This window comes from Choloepus didactylus, chromosome 13, assembly GCF_015220235.1.
Source record: "Choloepus didactylus isolate mChoDid1 chromosome 13, mChoDid1.pri, whole genome shotgun sequence".
In the NCBI taxonomy this organism is placed as follows: domain Eukaryota; kingdom Metazoa; phylum Chordata; class Mammalia; order Pilosa; family Megalonychidae; genus Choloepus; species Choloepus didactylus.
In genome coordinates this window covers 6889903-6903822 of record NC_051319.1, presented here as the reverse complement: position 1 = coordinate 6903822, position 13920 = coordinate 6889903, and the positions used below count along the sequence as shown (strand labels likewise).

At 39.7% G+C, this 13920-nt stretch overlaps 1 protein-coding gene across 1 annotated transcript; it reads right to left on the bottom strand.

Moving 5' to 3' along the window:
• Positions 1-121: 121 nt before the first annotated feature.
• LOC119507978 (ubiquitin-40S ribosomal protein S27a-like) lies at positions 122-621 on the bottom strand. Its single transcript, XM_037801348.1, has one exon. The coding sequence runs from the start codon at positions 619-621 to the stop codon at positions 151-153; it is 471 nt and encodes a 156-aa protein (XP_037657276.1). The 3' UTR covers positions 122-150.
• Positions 622-13920: the final 13299 nt, after the last annotated feature.

The following is a 13920-nucleotide window of genomic DNA, read 5'->3' as shown; positions in this document are numbered from 1 at the left end:
ATTCGGAACCATTGCCTGATCTTAAGTGTAAATTCTTCCTCTTCATCTGCACCAATCCAAGGAGAGCGAACAATCTACCCTTAACATTTAGTTGTGGTTTTTTTTTTTGTTGTTGTTGTTAGTTCATGTTTTTTATTAATCCACACATAATTACTTGTCCTCTGGTTTGTTGAAGCAGTAAGTCAGACAACACTTGCCACAGTAATCTCTGTCAAAGTGGCTGGCCATAAAAACTCCAGCACCACACCCATGTGAAGGGCACTCCCGACGAAGGCGACTAATTTTTCCACTCTCACCCACCTTATAGTATTTCAGGACAGCCGGCTTAACCTTCTTTCTCTTATGCTTATTCTTCTTGGGAGTAGTGTAAGACTTCTTCTTCCTTTTCTTAGCACCACCATGAAGTCTCAACACAAGATGAAGAGTGGACTCCTTTTGAATGTTGTAGTCGGATAAAGTACGTCCATCTTCCAGTTGCTTTCCAGCAAAGATCAGTCTCTGCTGATCAGGATGAATTCCTTCCTTATCCTGGATCTTGGCTTTCACATTTTCTGTTGTACCCAAGGGTTCAACCTCAAGAGTGATGGTCTTTCCTGTCAGGGTTTTTACAAAAATCTGCATCTTTTTCGGCAGCTCTACCACAGATGGTGGATTGGAAAAAGGCAACATTTAGTTTTAAACCTGGCTGATTTGGATTGGCTCTTTGTCCAAATTGAGTTGAAGAGATGTTATGGATTCAGTGGTAAATGTGCTTAACTAATCAAACAAGCTGGAAAACTATGAGGTTAATTTTTTGTTGTAAATTGGTCACTGTTTTATCAGTGTATACACGTTTATCTTCTGCATATGCATGAACATTTTAATTTCAGTGGCTTTTAACAGGTTGCCATATTGTTACTTTTCCATGCACTAGGGGTCAATAATTTTTTTCCACTTATAAAGTAACCGTAATTCAATAAAACTCAATTTTGTCTGTTCAAAAAAAAAAAAGCCTTCTAAGCACTGCTTTAGCCACATCCTATAAATGTTGATATGTTGTATCTTAATTTTTGTGTTCATCTCAAAGTATTTTCTAATTTTCCTCTTGATTTCTTCTTTGACTCATTGGTTATTTAGCAGTGTATTCTTTAATTTCCATGTATTAGTGAATTTTCCAAATTTCCTTCTGTCATTGATTTCTAATTTCATTCCATGGTGGTCAGAGAACATATTCTGTATGATTCAATCCTTTAAAATTTATCAAGGTTGGTTTTATGGCCTAGTTTATGGTCTATTCTGGAGAATATTCCATGTGCACTTGAAAAACAGGTATATTCTGTTGTTTTGGGGTCTCAAGAAAAGGTTATAAAATTAATATAGGGTTTTTACACAGGCTAAGTAATGCTAGCTGCTATAAAAAAATAATTGCAAAAATTTAATGACAGTTAAAAAATAAAAGTGCATTGCTCAGTCCACAATTTATGCTATAGGTGGCAATGAGCAGATACTTTGTTCCATACTACAATTCAGAGACCCCACTCTTTCCATGCAGTTGCTTCTTCACAGAATACACAGCTTCAAGGTTGCCAAGGGGTTATCAACCAGGAAGTAAGGGGATGGAGAAGGTAAACTTTTTCTTCACCACCTGTGCCGGTTTGAATGTATTATCTCCCCCAGAAAAAGCCATATTCTTTGATGCAATCTTGTGGGGCAGACAGAATAGTTGAGATTAAGTTGGAATGTTTGGATTAGGTTGTTTGCATGGAGATGTGCCCCACCCAGCTGTGGGAGGTGACTCTGGTGGGATACTCCCATGGAGGTGTGGCTCCACCCATTCGGGGTGGGCCTTGATCAGTGAAGCCATATAAATGAGCTGGCTCAAGGAGAGGAAACGGAGTGCAGCTGTGAGTGATGTTTTGAAGAAGAGCAAGCTTGCTAGAGAGGAATGTCCTGGGAGAAAGCCATTTTGAAACCAGAACTTTGGAGCAGACGCCAGCCACGTGCCTTCCCAGCTAACAGAGGTTTTCCAGACACCATTTGCCATCCTCCAGTGAAGGTACCTGATTACTGATGTGTTACCTTGGACACTTTATGGCCTTAAGACTGTAACTGTATAGCCAAATAAACCCCCTTTTTATAAAAGCCAGGCCATCTCTGGTGTTTTGCATTCTGCAGCATTAGCAAACTAAAGCACCACCTAATGCTAGAAGTTGCCCATCTTTTCTGCTCATATTCCATTGGGGAAATTTAGTTATGTAACTCACATGGATATAAAGGGGCTGGGGAGCTGGTTTTGGTTAGCATCTAGCCAGAGTACCCAATGCCTTGTATATAAAATCTAAAATATAAGGATGATACGAAAAGAGGAAATAAACTTTTCATAAAATTCTGCCATCAGTGCTAAGATTTTACCTACTTCCTGAAAATTGTTTGTTGGTTAATTTAGTTTGGTTGGTTGGTTGATTGGTTGACCTTTGGGGAGCAGGAGTCAGAATTGAGAACATTTAACATATAGTAATTTTTAAAGAGTTAACACAAAATACTTATAGATCATAGATAGAAAATGATATGCAAAGAGATTTGATGTCATTTCTGTCCCTGGATCATGTACTCATCTGTCCCAATTAAAAGAAAGATTGATATCATTCTGAATGAGTTTTTTTTTTTAATTTTTTACTTTTTTGGATTTTTCTTTTGAACTGAAAATCAATACATAGTTATATTGATTTGTTTTTAATAAATTTTATTTTGAAATAAATTCCGTCTTACAGGAACAGTTGCAAAAACAGTACAAACCCCATACATAGAACTCCATCATACCCTGACCCCCCTCCCCCGATACCCTGATCCATCACCTTTAAGATCCTATCATACCACCGTCTCTTTCTTTCCCTCCCTCTCTCCCTCCCTCCCTCCCTAACATCCATCATCTATTGCTCTGTCCTCTGAACATATGAGAGCAAGCTGCACATATCTTTGAACAAACAATATAATTCACATATACCTTTCCCATGGACAAGAACATTATTTTATGCAATCTCATTAAGCACAGCTAAGAAGTTCAAGAAATTCAACATTGATACAAAGCTTACATTCTATATTTCCTTTTTTTTTTTTCTTGTGTCCCATCTGTCTCTCTTTGAGCCTCCTCTCCTCCATCATCAGATCCCATCCAGGACCATCCTTGGCATTTAATTGTCATCTATTTAGACTGTCTTTTTTTTTTTCAACTGTGGAAACATATATATAGCCTAAATCTTCTTATTCCACCCCCTCCCTAGCATTCCATTAGTGGAATTAATCACATTTAGAATGTTGCAATGCTATCACCTTCCAACCATCCATTTCTAGAAGTTTTCCTTCACCCCAAACAAAAACCCTACTCTCATTTCTTAACTCCCCATTGCCCCTTCCCCCACTTCTCAGAACCCCTACTCTGCTTTTCATCTCTATGGTCATATTCTCTGATACTTTCTTTGTGTTTACCATGAGGCTTAAATCTATAACAATCTTGTTTTTCTTTGGTACCAACTTAACTTCAATAGGACACATAAACTGTGTTCCTATACTCCTCCATTCTCCCACCTTTATGTAGTTCTTGTCAAAAATTATATACTTTACATTGAGTCCAAAACCACTGATCTATCATTATAGTTTATGTATTTTAGATCCTGTAGGAAGTAAATAGTGGAGTTATAAATCAACAATACAGTAGTATTGGTATTTATATTTACCATGTGATTTTTACCGAAAATCTTTATTTCTTCATGTGGTTTCAGTCAATTGTTTAGTGTCCCTTCCTTTCAGCCTGCTCAACTCCCTTTAGCATTTCTTATAGGACTGATTACTGGTGATGAAGTCCCTCAGCTTTTCATTGGGAATGTTTTTATCTCCCCCTCATTTTTATCCTCCAGGTGTTTGTGAATTCTCCAAGTTTCTGATGGTTATTGACTTCTATTTGTATTCCATTGTGGTCAGAGAATATGCTTTGAACAAATTCATTTTTTTATGTTTTATTTTTTTGAGGCTTGTTTTTATGTCCCCAAATACAGTCCATTTTGGAGAAAGATCCATGATCACTAGAGAAGAACATGTGTTCCGGTGACCTGGGATGTAATATACTATATATGTCTGTTAAAATTCTCTATATCTCTCTATCCGTTCTTTGTTTCTCTGTTGGTAGGGCTCCCTTTAGTATCTCAAGTAGGGCAGGTCTTTTGTTGGCAAAATCTCTCAGCATTTGTTTGTCTGTGAAAAATTTAAGCTCTCCCTCAAATTTGAAGGAGAGTTTTGCTGGATAAAGTATTCTTGGTTGGAAATTTTTCTCTCTCAGAATTTTAAATATGTCATGCCACTGCCTTCTCAACTCCATGGTGGCCACTGAGTAGTCACTACTTAGTCTTATGTTGTTTCCTTTGCATGTGGTGAATTGCTTTTCTCTTGCTGCTTTCAGAACTTGCTCCTTCTCGTCAGTATTTGACAGTCTGATCAGAATATGTCTTAGAGTGGGTTTATTTGGATTTATTCTATTTGGAGTTCACTGAGCATTTATGCTTTGTGTATTTATATCGTGTAGAAGGTTTAGGAAGTTTTCCCCAACAATTTCTTTGAATACTCTTTCTAGACCTTTACCCTTCTCTTCCCCTTCTGGGACACCAATGAGTCTTAAATTTGGACGTTTTATTTTATCTATCATATCCCAGAGATCCATTTCAATTTTTCCAATTTTTTTCCCCATTCTTTCTTTTGTTCTTTCATTTTCTGTTCTGTGGTCCTCAAGGAGGCTGAGTTGTCGTTCAACTTCCCATAATCTTGTATTATGAGTATCCAGAGTCTTTTTAATTTGGACTACAGTTTATTTAATTTCCATAAGATCTTCTACGTTTTTATTTACTCTTGCAATATCTTCTTTATGCTCTTCTAGGGTCTTCTTTATGTCTTTTATATCCTGTGCCATACTCTTCTTCATGTCCTTTATATCCCGTGCCATGCTCTCATTGCCTGTCTGTAGTTCTTTGATTAATTGTGCCAAGTACTGTGTGTCTTCTGATCTTTTGATTTAAGTGTTTAGGTTCGGGTTCTCCATGGGTTGTCTGGTTTTGTCATATGCTTTAAGATTTTCTGTTGTTTTTGGCCTCTTGGCATTTGCTTTACTTGATCTTTAATTTGTCAGAATTGCAGCTTGGTGGCGTACACTTTCTCTAACTAACCAGCAGATGGTGTCCATGAGTCCCTTATTCCCTTCAAGTCAGTTCTCCCCAACTTTGTGGTGTATGGGGATCGGATTCTTGTGGGGTCCAACTGGTGCTGTCCACCCTGAATGTGGGGCATGTGTCTGTGTGGTTAGGGAGGAAGGGCAGCTTTAATAATCAAACCTCCCAGGTGTTCCCAGAGATTTAAGGCTGTTCTCCTTCACTGACCCAAAAGTCCTTGGTATTGGCATAGGTTCCCTGGGATTTCCGAGAGGTTACCCCTTCCCTGCTGTGCTTTTCCAGGACCTCTGTTGAGGGGGGGAGGGCCGTGCCACGTCACAAGTGTGCGCCGGCCTCCAGTGAAGCCCTGGGTTGCAGGGCTGTGTAGGGGCGTTCCCAGCCCGCTTCAAAGATGGTTGAATGGGACACATTAACTTCCCCCTTCCACACAGCTCCGCCCTCCCAGCTCCGGGACAATCAGCCGTGGGTGTATTAAAGGTCACTGTCCACATTTGATACTGTGGCATGTAAGCGGTGCTGCAGGAAAGACTCCCTGTCAGGCTGGGTTTCTTGGCTCGGCTCTGTGCTGTGTGTTCGGCCCCGGGCAGGAGTACCCCCGCCCACTGGGGAGATGGCTGCAAGTCGTGCATTTTTTTTTTCTACTTTTGGCTCCCCTTTGCTCCCCTGGGCCCGAGACAATCAGCAGTGGGTGTGGGAAGGGGTATCCTCCACACCAGACACCGAGGCGTTAGCCCAGCCTGCTCCCATCTTATCTGCAGCTGGTCCCGGGCTTCTTTTTTTTTTTAAAGAGCTAGTCTATCTCCAAATGCCAACCTGCCGTTTCCCCACACCGCAGCATGGCCAAGGGTCTCAGCCGACTCGTTTCAGAATGCAGACTCCTGGTTTCACCAAATGCACGTTTCCTGTGGATTTAGCAGACCTTGTCTGGCTGGTGCTACTCTGGAAGTGGTGTTCTGGGTCACTTTCTGGTTTTTATCTAGTGTTTTTCACGGAGGTGTTTTTTTGCCCTGTCTCACCTAGCCACCATCTAAGGTTCTCCATTATATTGATTTTTATTACAATAAGCCAAAAAAAAAATTTCCTAAAAAAATAAAAACATTAGGAAAAAAAACAAGAATGTTTCTATTGCCCACAATCTCACTCCCACTACCACCTCTCCCTGGAGATGATAAATCTTAATCATTTAATTTCCACACTTTTCTATATTCATACCAATACAAACAAATGAAAATATTCACTCCAGAAAAATATTTTTTCCCTTATTTTACAAAAAGAGGATCATGGATAGACATTACTCCACAAATTACTTTGCTGATGGCCTGCCCCATAGGTCAAAAAATATAAACCTACCTCCTTTTTAATAGCTACATAATATTCCAGAGAATGGACATACCACTGTTTATTCAGCCAGTGCCTATCCTCACTTAATTCAAATGGTTTCCTTTTTTTTTTTTTTTTTTTTTGGTCACTCAAACAATGTATATCTTTATCCACAAACTTACAAACTAACACTTTTGTTTCTATATGATAAAAGTCAACATGAGTTTTAAAGATGCAGAAAATCATTACTTTCCTTGGCAATAAAAAGGCTGTTATGTTGCATTAAACATCCTTTCTTGGTGGGAAAGGGGGGAAAATGTATTTACTTCTCAGCACTGAGTCATAGCCCTATGAATAATTTAGGCTTTGTTTGCAAATACATAAACAAAATAAAAATTGCTAATGTTCACCAAACAAGGCATTATATTCCATCTGCACTAGGGGGCAAAGGATGTAGCATGAGAATCTCATTTCCTAGTACAGGAAAACTGAGCAGAAGAGGAAGGAAGCAGCTGAAGGAAGCACTGCTGGCCTAAGCTTCGCCCTTTGACCGTAAAATTCCCCAGGCCACAAAGAATCCAACCAGGTCCTGAGTTTAGGATCGGGGTAAGTTTGGGGTTAGGCTTAGGCAAGCAGCACAAATCCTTTCAGAGCATGAGTCCCTTTATTTAGATCTCCACTTTGCTTCTTCTCTTGTTGGCTGGAGCAGTTTTTTCAAGAAGGGAACATGGATATATGATCCCTGTGCCCTTATGTATCCGTGGATAGCTTTCTATTGCTGTCATACACAAAAGGCAACTCGGCTGCTTTTTAAATGCATGGGCCACAGCCTTTTCTCTCTCGAAATCTTGTAGATACTGAAGTTTCAAAAGCCTTTGAGCTCATAGTGACTCTGAGGACAATCTGATTTTGGTTTCTTTGCTGGTGTCACGTGAGTATACAAGAAACTGTACTTTTGTGCTGTGCTCCCTCCACTTCTTCCAGGAGCATGGGTGAAGGTGTATCTGAACGTGTAGAATATAAATGCAGTAAATTAAAAATGCATTTTCTGTAGCTCACATGGCCAACAGCTAAACTGTCTGATCTGATGTACTCTCAGCTTATCCAAAGTGACAAGACAAGGAAGGAACTACACATGAGATATGCCTACAGAAAAATGACTATTTTATCAGTAATTATGAGTCTTAAAGGCCCCAGATAGTAAGACCACAGCATGTGAGCCCGAGGTGAGCATTTGCAGATCTGAGTTCATTATCTCTAGCTTTGTATTGTCCAATGCCATCAGATGTAGCCATCCTACCCCATTGTTCCAGAATGCCTCAGACCCTTTAAATTCTTTTATAGCATCAGCTATGCAACTTGTCAGAGCACCACCCTCTGGTGCATAATAGTTGTTCTGCTATGTACTGTGAGTGTTGGAATACTTACCTGCAATATGAAAAAGAGTTTAACCACCTTCTTCCCCATCTGGCTGATTCCCTAGACCCCAGAATATACATTTCTCTTAGATTTTCTTGCAAACTGAAGCAAAAAAAAGAATTTATGGAATGGACATAGGAGAAATAAATCTAAAAGGTTAGTTGACAGGCTTGAAAAGACAGAAACAAGAGCAACTCCTAGAATTTCAGCTGTAGGAGATGATAGAAGACATAGAGCATTTCAACCAAGAGTGAATGAGCAAAAGCAAGTTTATTCATTTTGTTACACTGTTTAAGTTCAAATTCCAGAGAGAGATTGTCCTATTAGTCTAAGGTCATATTCCCACTTCTTGGCAGGAAAGGACAAAAAATCTGGACTGACATTTCCATTGTACTGACTCAAGTGGGGAAGAGGCAATTCCCCAAAATAGTATCAGAGTACTCTTAAGGGACAGAGAGAGAGAAAGAGGGAAGGAGAGAGAGATTGACTTGATTTTGTTAAATGAAAATTTGTTATACAGCAGGCTGGCAGTTAATTCATACTACAGCTTAGATTTAATAAGAAGGTCTAATTTCTTTATTTTTGTCTATAATTAATCTGGTTTCCTACCATAATTTCCTACCACTGCTGAGCAAAGGAAAATTAACTAAATGTCCAATGCAGTTTAAAGTTTAGTTGAATCCAATAATTCAATTGGTCCCTTTAGATAGTGTTTCCCTGGTTCTCTCTAAACTGCCATATGGGGAAAGGGATGGGTGGCTTATGAGTCCCCTGTGTCCCTTGAACCTAAGGTGTGCCCTGTCCAATGTCTGGTGGTCTCAGGTGGGGTCCCTTGCCCACCTGAAAGCTTCACACCCTCCTACCCTTTAATGCTGCAATCAGTAGCTGCTGACCTGCTGGCCCATTCTTTTCACTCAGGCATTCTCTTAGGGAAACTTTGGCCATGTCCCACTTTCCTGGCTCAGCCTCCCCTAACGCCTTCTGGGCTGTGTGTTCCTGAGCCCCTGCTTCATCTTCCATCTACTCCCCTAGCCTTGCTCTTAAGCCACTTCACCTCCTCATGGCAGGTTCCGTGACAGGCACACCAGCCCTCACTACAGAGGACTCCTTGTGCTGAACCACACTGTGCCATCAAGTTTATTTATTTTTATGTGGCTGTGCCAAAAATGAGGAAGGGCCATCCAAGAGGCAGTCTCTCCTATAGTCCCAAATAGGCACAGTCAAGAGCCCCCTACCCTCAGTGTTCCCTCAATTTTTATGACATACCTCTCCACCTATGGGTGAAAACCTGAGTGGGCATCTCTGAAAGCAAACATCCAACAAGTCTCTTCTCCTGCCTCACTCAACCTGACCCCTTCCCACAATTCCCTGGGGCTGGAAAGGAGCCATCTCCCCCCTTCCTCTTCCCGTCTGTACCTGCTTTATATAAAACTCTGTGTTGACACCAAGTCCGGGACTTATTTGCTTAAGAAGCCTACAAAGGAAATGAAACAATCTTTTCTCGAGACAATAAGCTGGCTTGGCAGGCTATTACCTTGCCTCAAATTCATATTTTTAATGTTAGAAAATTAATTTTACACTGATCTTTCTTTCTGCGTTCCTTCTGCAATATTGCTAATCTATCACGGGTGTGTGTGTGTCTTGGGCAATGAAGACAAAGGTATGTACTCACCAGGAAAGAGAGAAACATGTTGTTTTTGAAATATGATCTCTGTTGGAATTTCTTGAGTAGAGGAGCTTTGTGTTGCCTCATTCATGAAGACTACACCTGGAAAATGAAATGCACAAACCCTAACTCTCCCTCCCTTCACCACCAGTCTCTCTGTAATGCTTGTGCACTTGTGTTGTGTTGCTATCTCTAAGAAAGATGTGGAAAGATTGGTGAGGAAGAAGTGGAGAGAAAGACTGCCTCAAAAGCCAGCACCATTGCTTGCTTCAGCAGCACATACACTAAAATTGGAATGATACAGAGAAGATTTGCATGGATGATGATACTGTGAACAATTGATTGAACACCTTGGATGATTGTATGGTATGTGAATATATCTAAATAAAATTGCATTAAAAAAAGAAAAAAAACAGCACAATGAAGCAGAGAAATGACCATTTTTTTGGTACAGGCCTTGAGTATACAATTTTGTACCAAAAAGTGAAGGAAAAATATTCCATGTGCCTTTCTGGTATTATGCTTAGTGGCAATTCCTCCAGAGTTTGGTGTTAAATTTTTCCTATTAGTTTTCTGTGCCACTGGGAGCTTTCATCTTTTCCTGTGTTTTCATAGTCCATTTAAACTTAAAGAGGGGGCAACTATGAAGTGCCATTTTTAAGCGAGAAGTCCGAGATCCCTTACCCCACCACCAACCTCACCCAACACCGACCCATCTGTCTTGAGTGCCTCTTCTCTCTGCTCCCTTCACACTCTACATTCCTCTATCGTTACAGTTACAGGTCTACACCATCAAACTAGTAATCTGTGTTTCAGCTTCCCCACCAAAACTGTAAACTCCTTTCCAAAAATAACCATGCCTTACTTTATTTTCAATCTCCAGCACCCCATTCACATAATCTGGGTGACTCCACATTACAAAACCATAACCCTTCTCAGAGTCTTCAGAACTAATTAATTTATCAACCTCATGAAAGAGAAATGGCACAACACTCCATGGGGAAGTAACTAATGGGGGAAAGAGGTAGAATGATTTTACACTTTATTTTGCTTACTTGCAAATTAGATACCTTTTTTTAATAATCCAAATTTTGCATTAAGCCACACACAAAAAAATTTCTTTTGTAATTTGAAAGATCATGAACATCCAATAAGCATTGTGCCCAAATTATACAAGCATCTACAGTTGATGATAAACATATAATTTTCCACAACAATACAAGAAATCATGTAACCTAAGCACTTCCCTTTATGGCTGAGGAGACTAGCCCAATGATGTAGCATTTGGGGCCTCAGATGATTCCTACAAACTTTATCACCTCTTAGTATGGGGGTTCTAGTATTTAAAACTTTACCAGAAATAGGCACTATTTCCCTTTCTTTAATTTCCAAGATAGATGGTGTTACAGTTTGCTAATGCTGCTGTTATGCAAAATACAAGAAATGGATTGGCTTTTATAAAGAGGGTTTATTAAGTTACAAACCTAAAGTTCTAAGTGTCCAAACTAAGGCATCAACAGATGATAGCTTCACTAAAGAACAGCTGATGGGGTCTGGAACACTTCCGTCTGTGAGAAGGCACATGGCTGGTGTCTGCTGTTCCTTTGCTCCCAGATTGCGTTTCAAAATGGCTTTCTCCAAAATGGCTCTGGGTCTCTCTTACCTTCTTCAGAGCAAACTCCAGTTTTCATCTCTTAGTTAGCATCTCCAAACATCCTTCTGTCTACATCTCCAACCATCTCGAAGTGTCAGCAAGCATCCATGTCTTGGCTTAGCATATCCCGGGGCATTTTCATCTCTCTGCATTAAGTGTGAGCTCCCTTTAACGGATTCCAGTGATTTAATTAAGACCCACCCTGAATGGGCGGGGTTCATATCTCCATGGAGATAATTTAATCAAAGGTCTAGCCCACAGTTGATTGAGTCACATCTCCATGGAAACTATCAAAAGATTAATGTCTGCCCTCACAAGATTGCATTAAAGAATATGGCTTTGGGGGAGATGTAATATATCTAAACCAGCACAGGTGGTGACACTGATACAATTTTCTTTCAAATATTGCTTGTATCTGAAAAAAAAAAATGTCTTATGAGCAAAAGTTTTAAAATTTGTGATACTTTAAAGTTTTAAATTTGTGAAGGTTTTGTTACTACTCATTTGTGTACAAAAATTCAATCTCTAACCTAATGTCCTACAAAATTTTAAAATTTTTCTTCCTTATTGTTATCAAGAAACACATGGTAAAATAAATAAATAATAAAATGAATAGCAAGATTATCCTACCCCACTTCTCCTTAACTATTTCTGGTTTTGGTACTTCTAGTAGTTACCTTTCCATTTCTAAATAACATGCTTAACTCATTATTTTTTTATTTATTGAGTTCACTATCTATTTATTCACCACTGAAAAATTAAGGTTTCACTGTCTTAAATTACCCATTTCCCTCTCCCTTCCTCCTAATTGTTCATGTGTTAGTTCTTCTATTAGTGATCCTTATTCCTTTAGATAATAAATTTAAATCTCTGTTCCTTGCTTTATAAATTGTGAATGTATCTCTTGACTTCCTATTACACAAGATGAAGTTACTGACCACCCACCCCAACCCCTCCACTGCTGCTACCCTACCATACCACCTCTTATCTGTCAACCCTTTACTTAGTTTTATTTTTAAAGGTTAATATCATCCAAAATTCACATGCTGTTTTGTCATGCATTTATTTTTAAGAATTGGGACTAGGTAACTGGCAAGGGCTTTTCTTCTATTATCTGTGTAGTTCTGATTTCCTGTTAAGTCCCTCTTGCCACAAGGACGGCTGACTGGAAGCTCTGAGTGTGTCAGTGGAGCTCGGCAACTAGCAGGCTTCACTTTGTGGGGACGCTTGAGGCCCTAGACTGGGGTGGCTGTCTCAAATGCCACATTTGCATTTGGATTGTAAGCGCTTCCATTATTCTAGTAACAAAGCCAGTGATGATATTTAAGGTATCATGATGTCAGACCAGGGTACTTCATATCCCTTTTCTTCCCAATTTCCCATAAAATAGCAACCAAAATGAAAAGGACTATATTGGTAATAATGTGACCAATGATAAGAAAAGACCATTCACCAAAGTCCAGGGACTGCATCAACAGTAGGGATAAGTTGAGAAATAAAGTGCTGGGTTTTAGCAGACCAACACAAACAGTCTTTCCCAGAAATTAGAAAGAGGCTCTGACTCAATCTTGCCATCTGGCTCAGGCATAGAAAGACTCCATTCACGGAGAAATAAAATGGACACCCCACTACTGCCCACTAATTGCCTTCTGAACTGACCAGAGTCCAGTCTTTCCACTCCCCCATCAGCCATTTACTATTAAACCTATTGATCATCCATAGTCACTAACTAGGAAGATATAGGGAAGATAGAGCTTGTACCTTTGCTAAACCAAGTCAGTGACCAGCACCATCAGGCCATATCACAGGAACACATTATAACCCATACACACTCAGATGGCCCTGAAACAACTTACGTGGTGCAAAGAGTCACAGAAGATGACCAGGTGCAGAACAGCAACATAGATCCAGTTATCACGGGCATGTGTATCCTCCAAGTGTCTTTAATGAAGTGACCATGCATTATGTAAAAAAAAAAAAAAAAAAAAAAATTAGAATACTGAAAGTTGAACAAACAAAGAGGTTTCTAATGGCGAAAACCACCCAGCTGAGACATCTGTATAAAAACTTCTAAAACACCAAACCCCCTTGACTTTATAGATTCTGGTCCTCACTGCTCAAGCCAGTGCCTCTGAACAGATAAGCACCACCCCCCACAACTTGCAGAATTCTATTTCAGCAGTCTGAGCTATTTTTTTTTTATCTTCATTTTATTGAGATATATTCACATACCACGCAGTCATACAAAACAAATCGCACTTTCGATTGTTCATAGTACCCTTACATAGTTGTACATTCATCACCTAAATCAATCCCTGACACCTTCATTAGCACACACACAAAAATAACAAGAATAATAATTAGAGTGAAAAAGAGCAATTGAAGTAAAAAAGAACACTGGGTACCTTTGTCTGTTTGTTTCCTTCCCCTATTTTTCTACTCATCCATCCATAAACTAGACAAAGTGGAGTGTGGTCCTTATGGCTTTCCCAATCACATTGTCACCCCTCATAAGCTACATTTTTATACAACTGTCTTCAAGATTCATGGGTTCTGGGTTGTAGTTTGATACTTTCAGGTATCCACCACCAGCCACCCCAATTCTTTAGAACCTAAAAAGGGTTGTCTGAATTGTGCGTAAGAGTGCCCACCAGAGTGACCTCTCGGCT

What these genes read in the sequence shown, in the direction of transcription:
- LOC119507978 (XM_037801348.1), bottom strand. Translation starts at nt 621, where the DNA reads ATGCAGATTTTTGTAAAAACCCTGACAGGAAAGACCATCACTCTTGAG.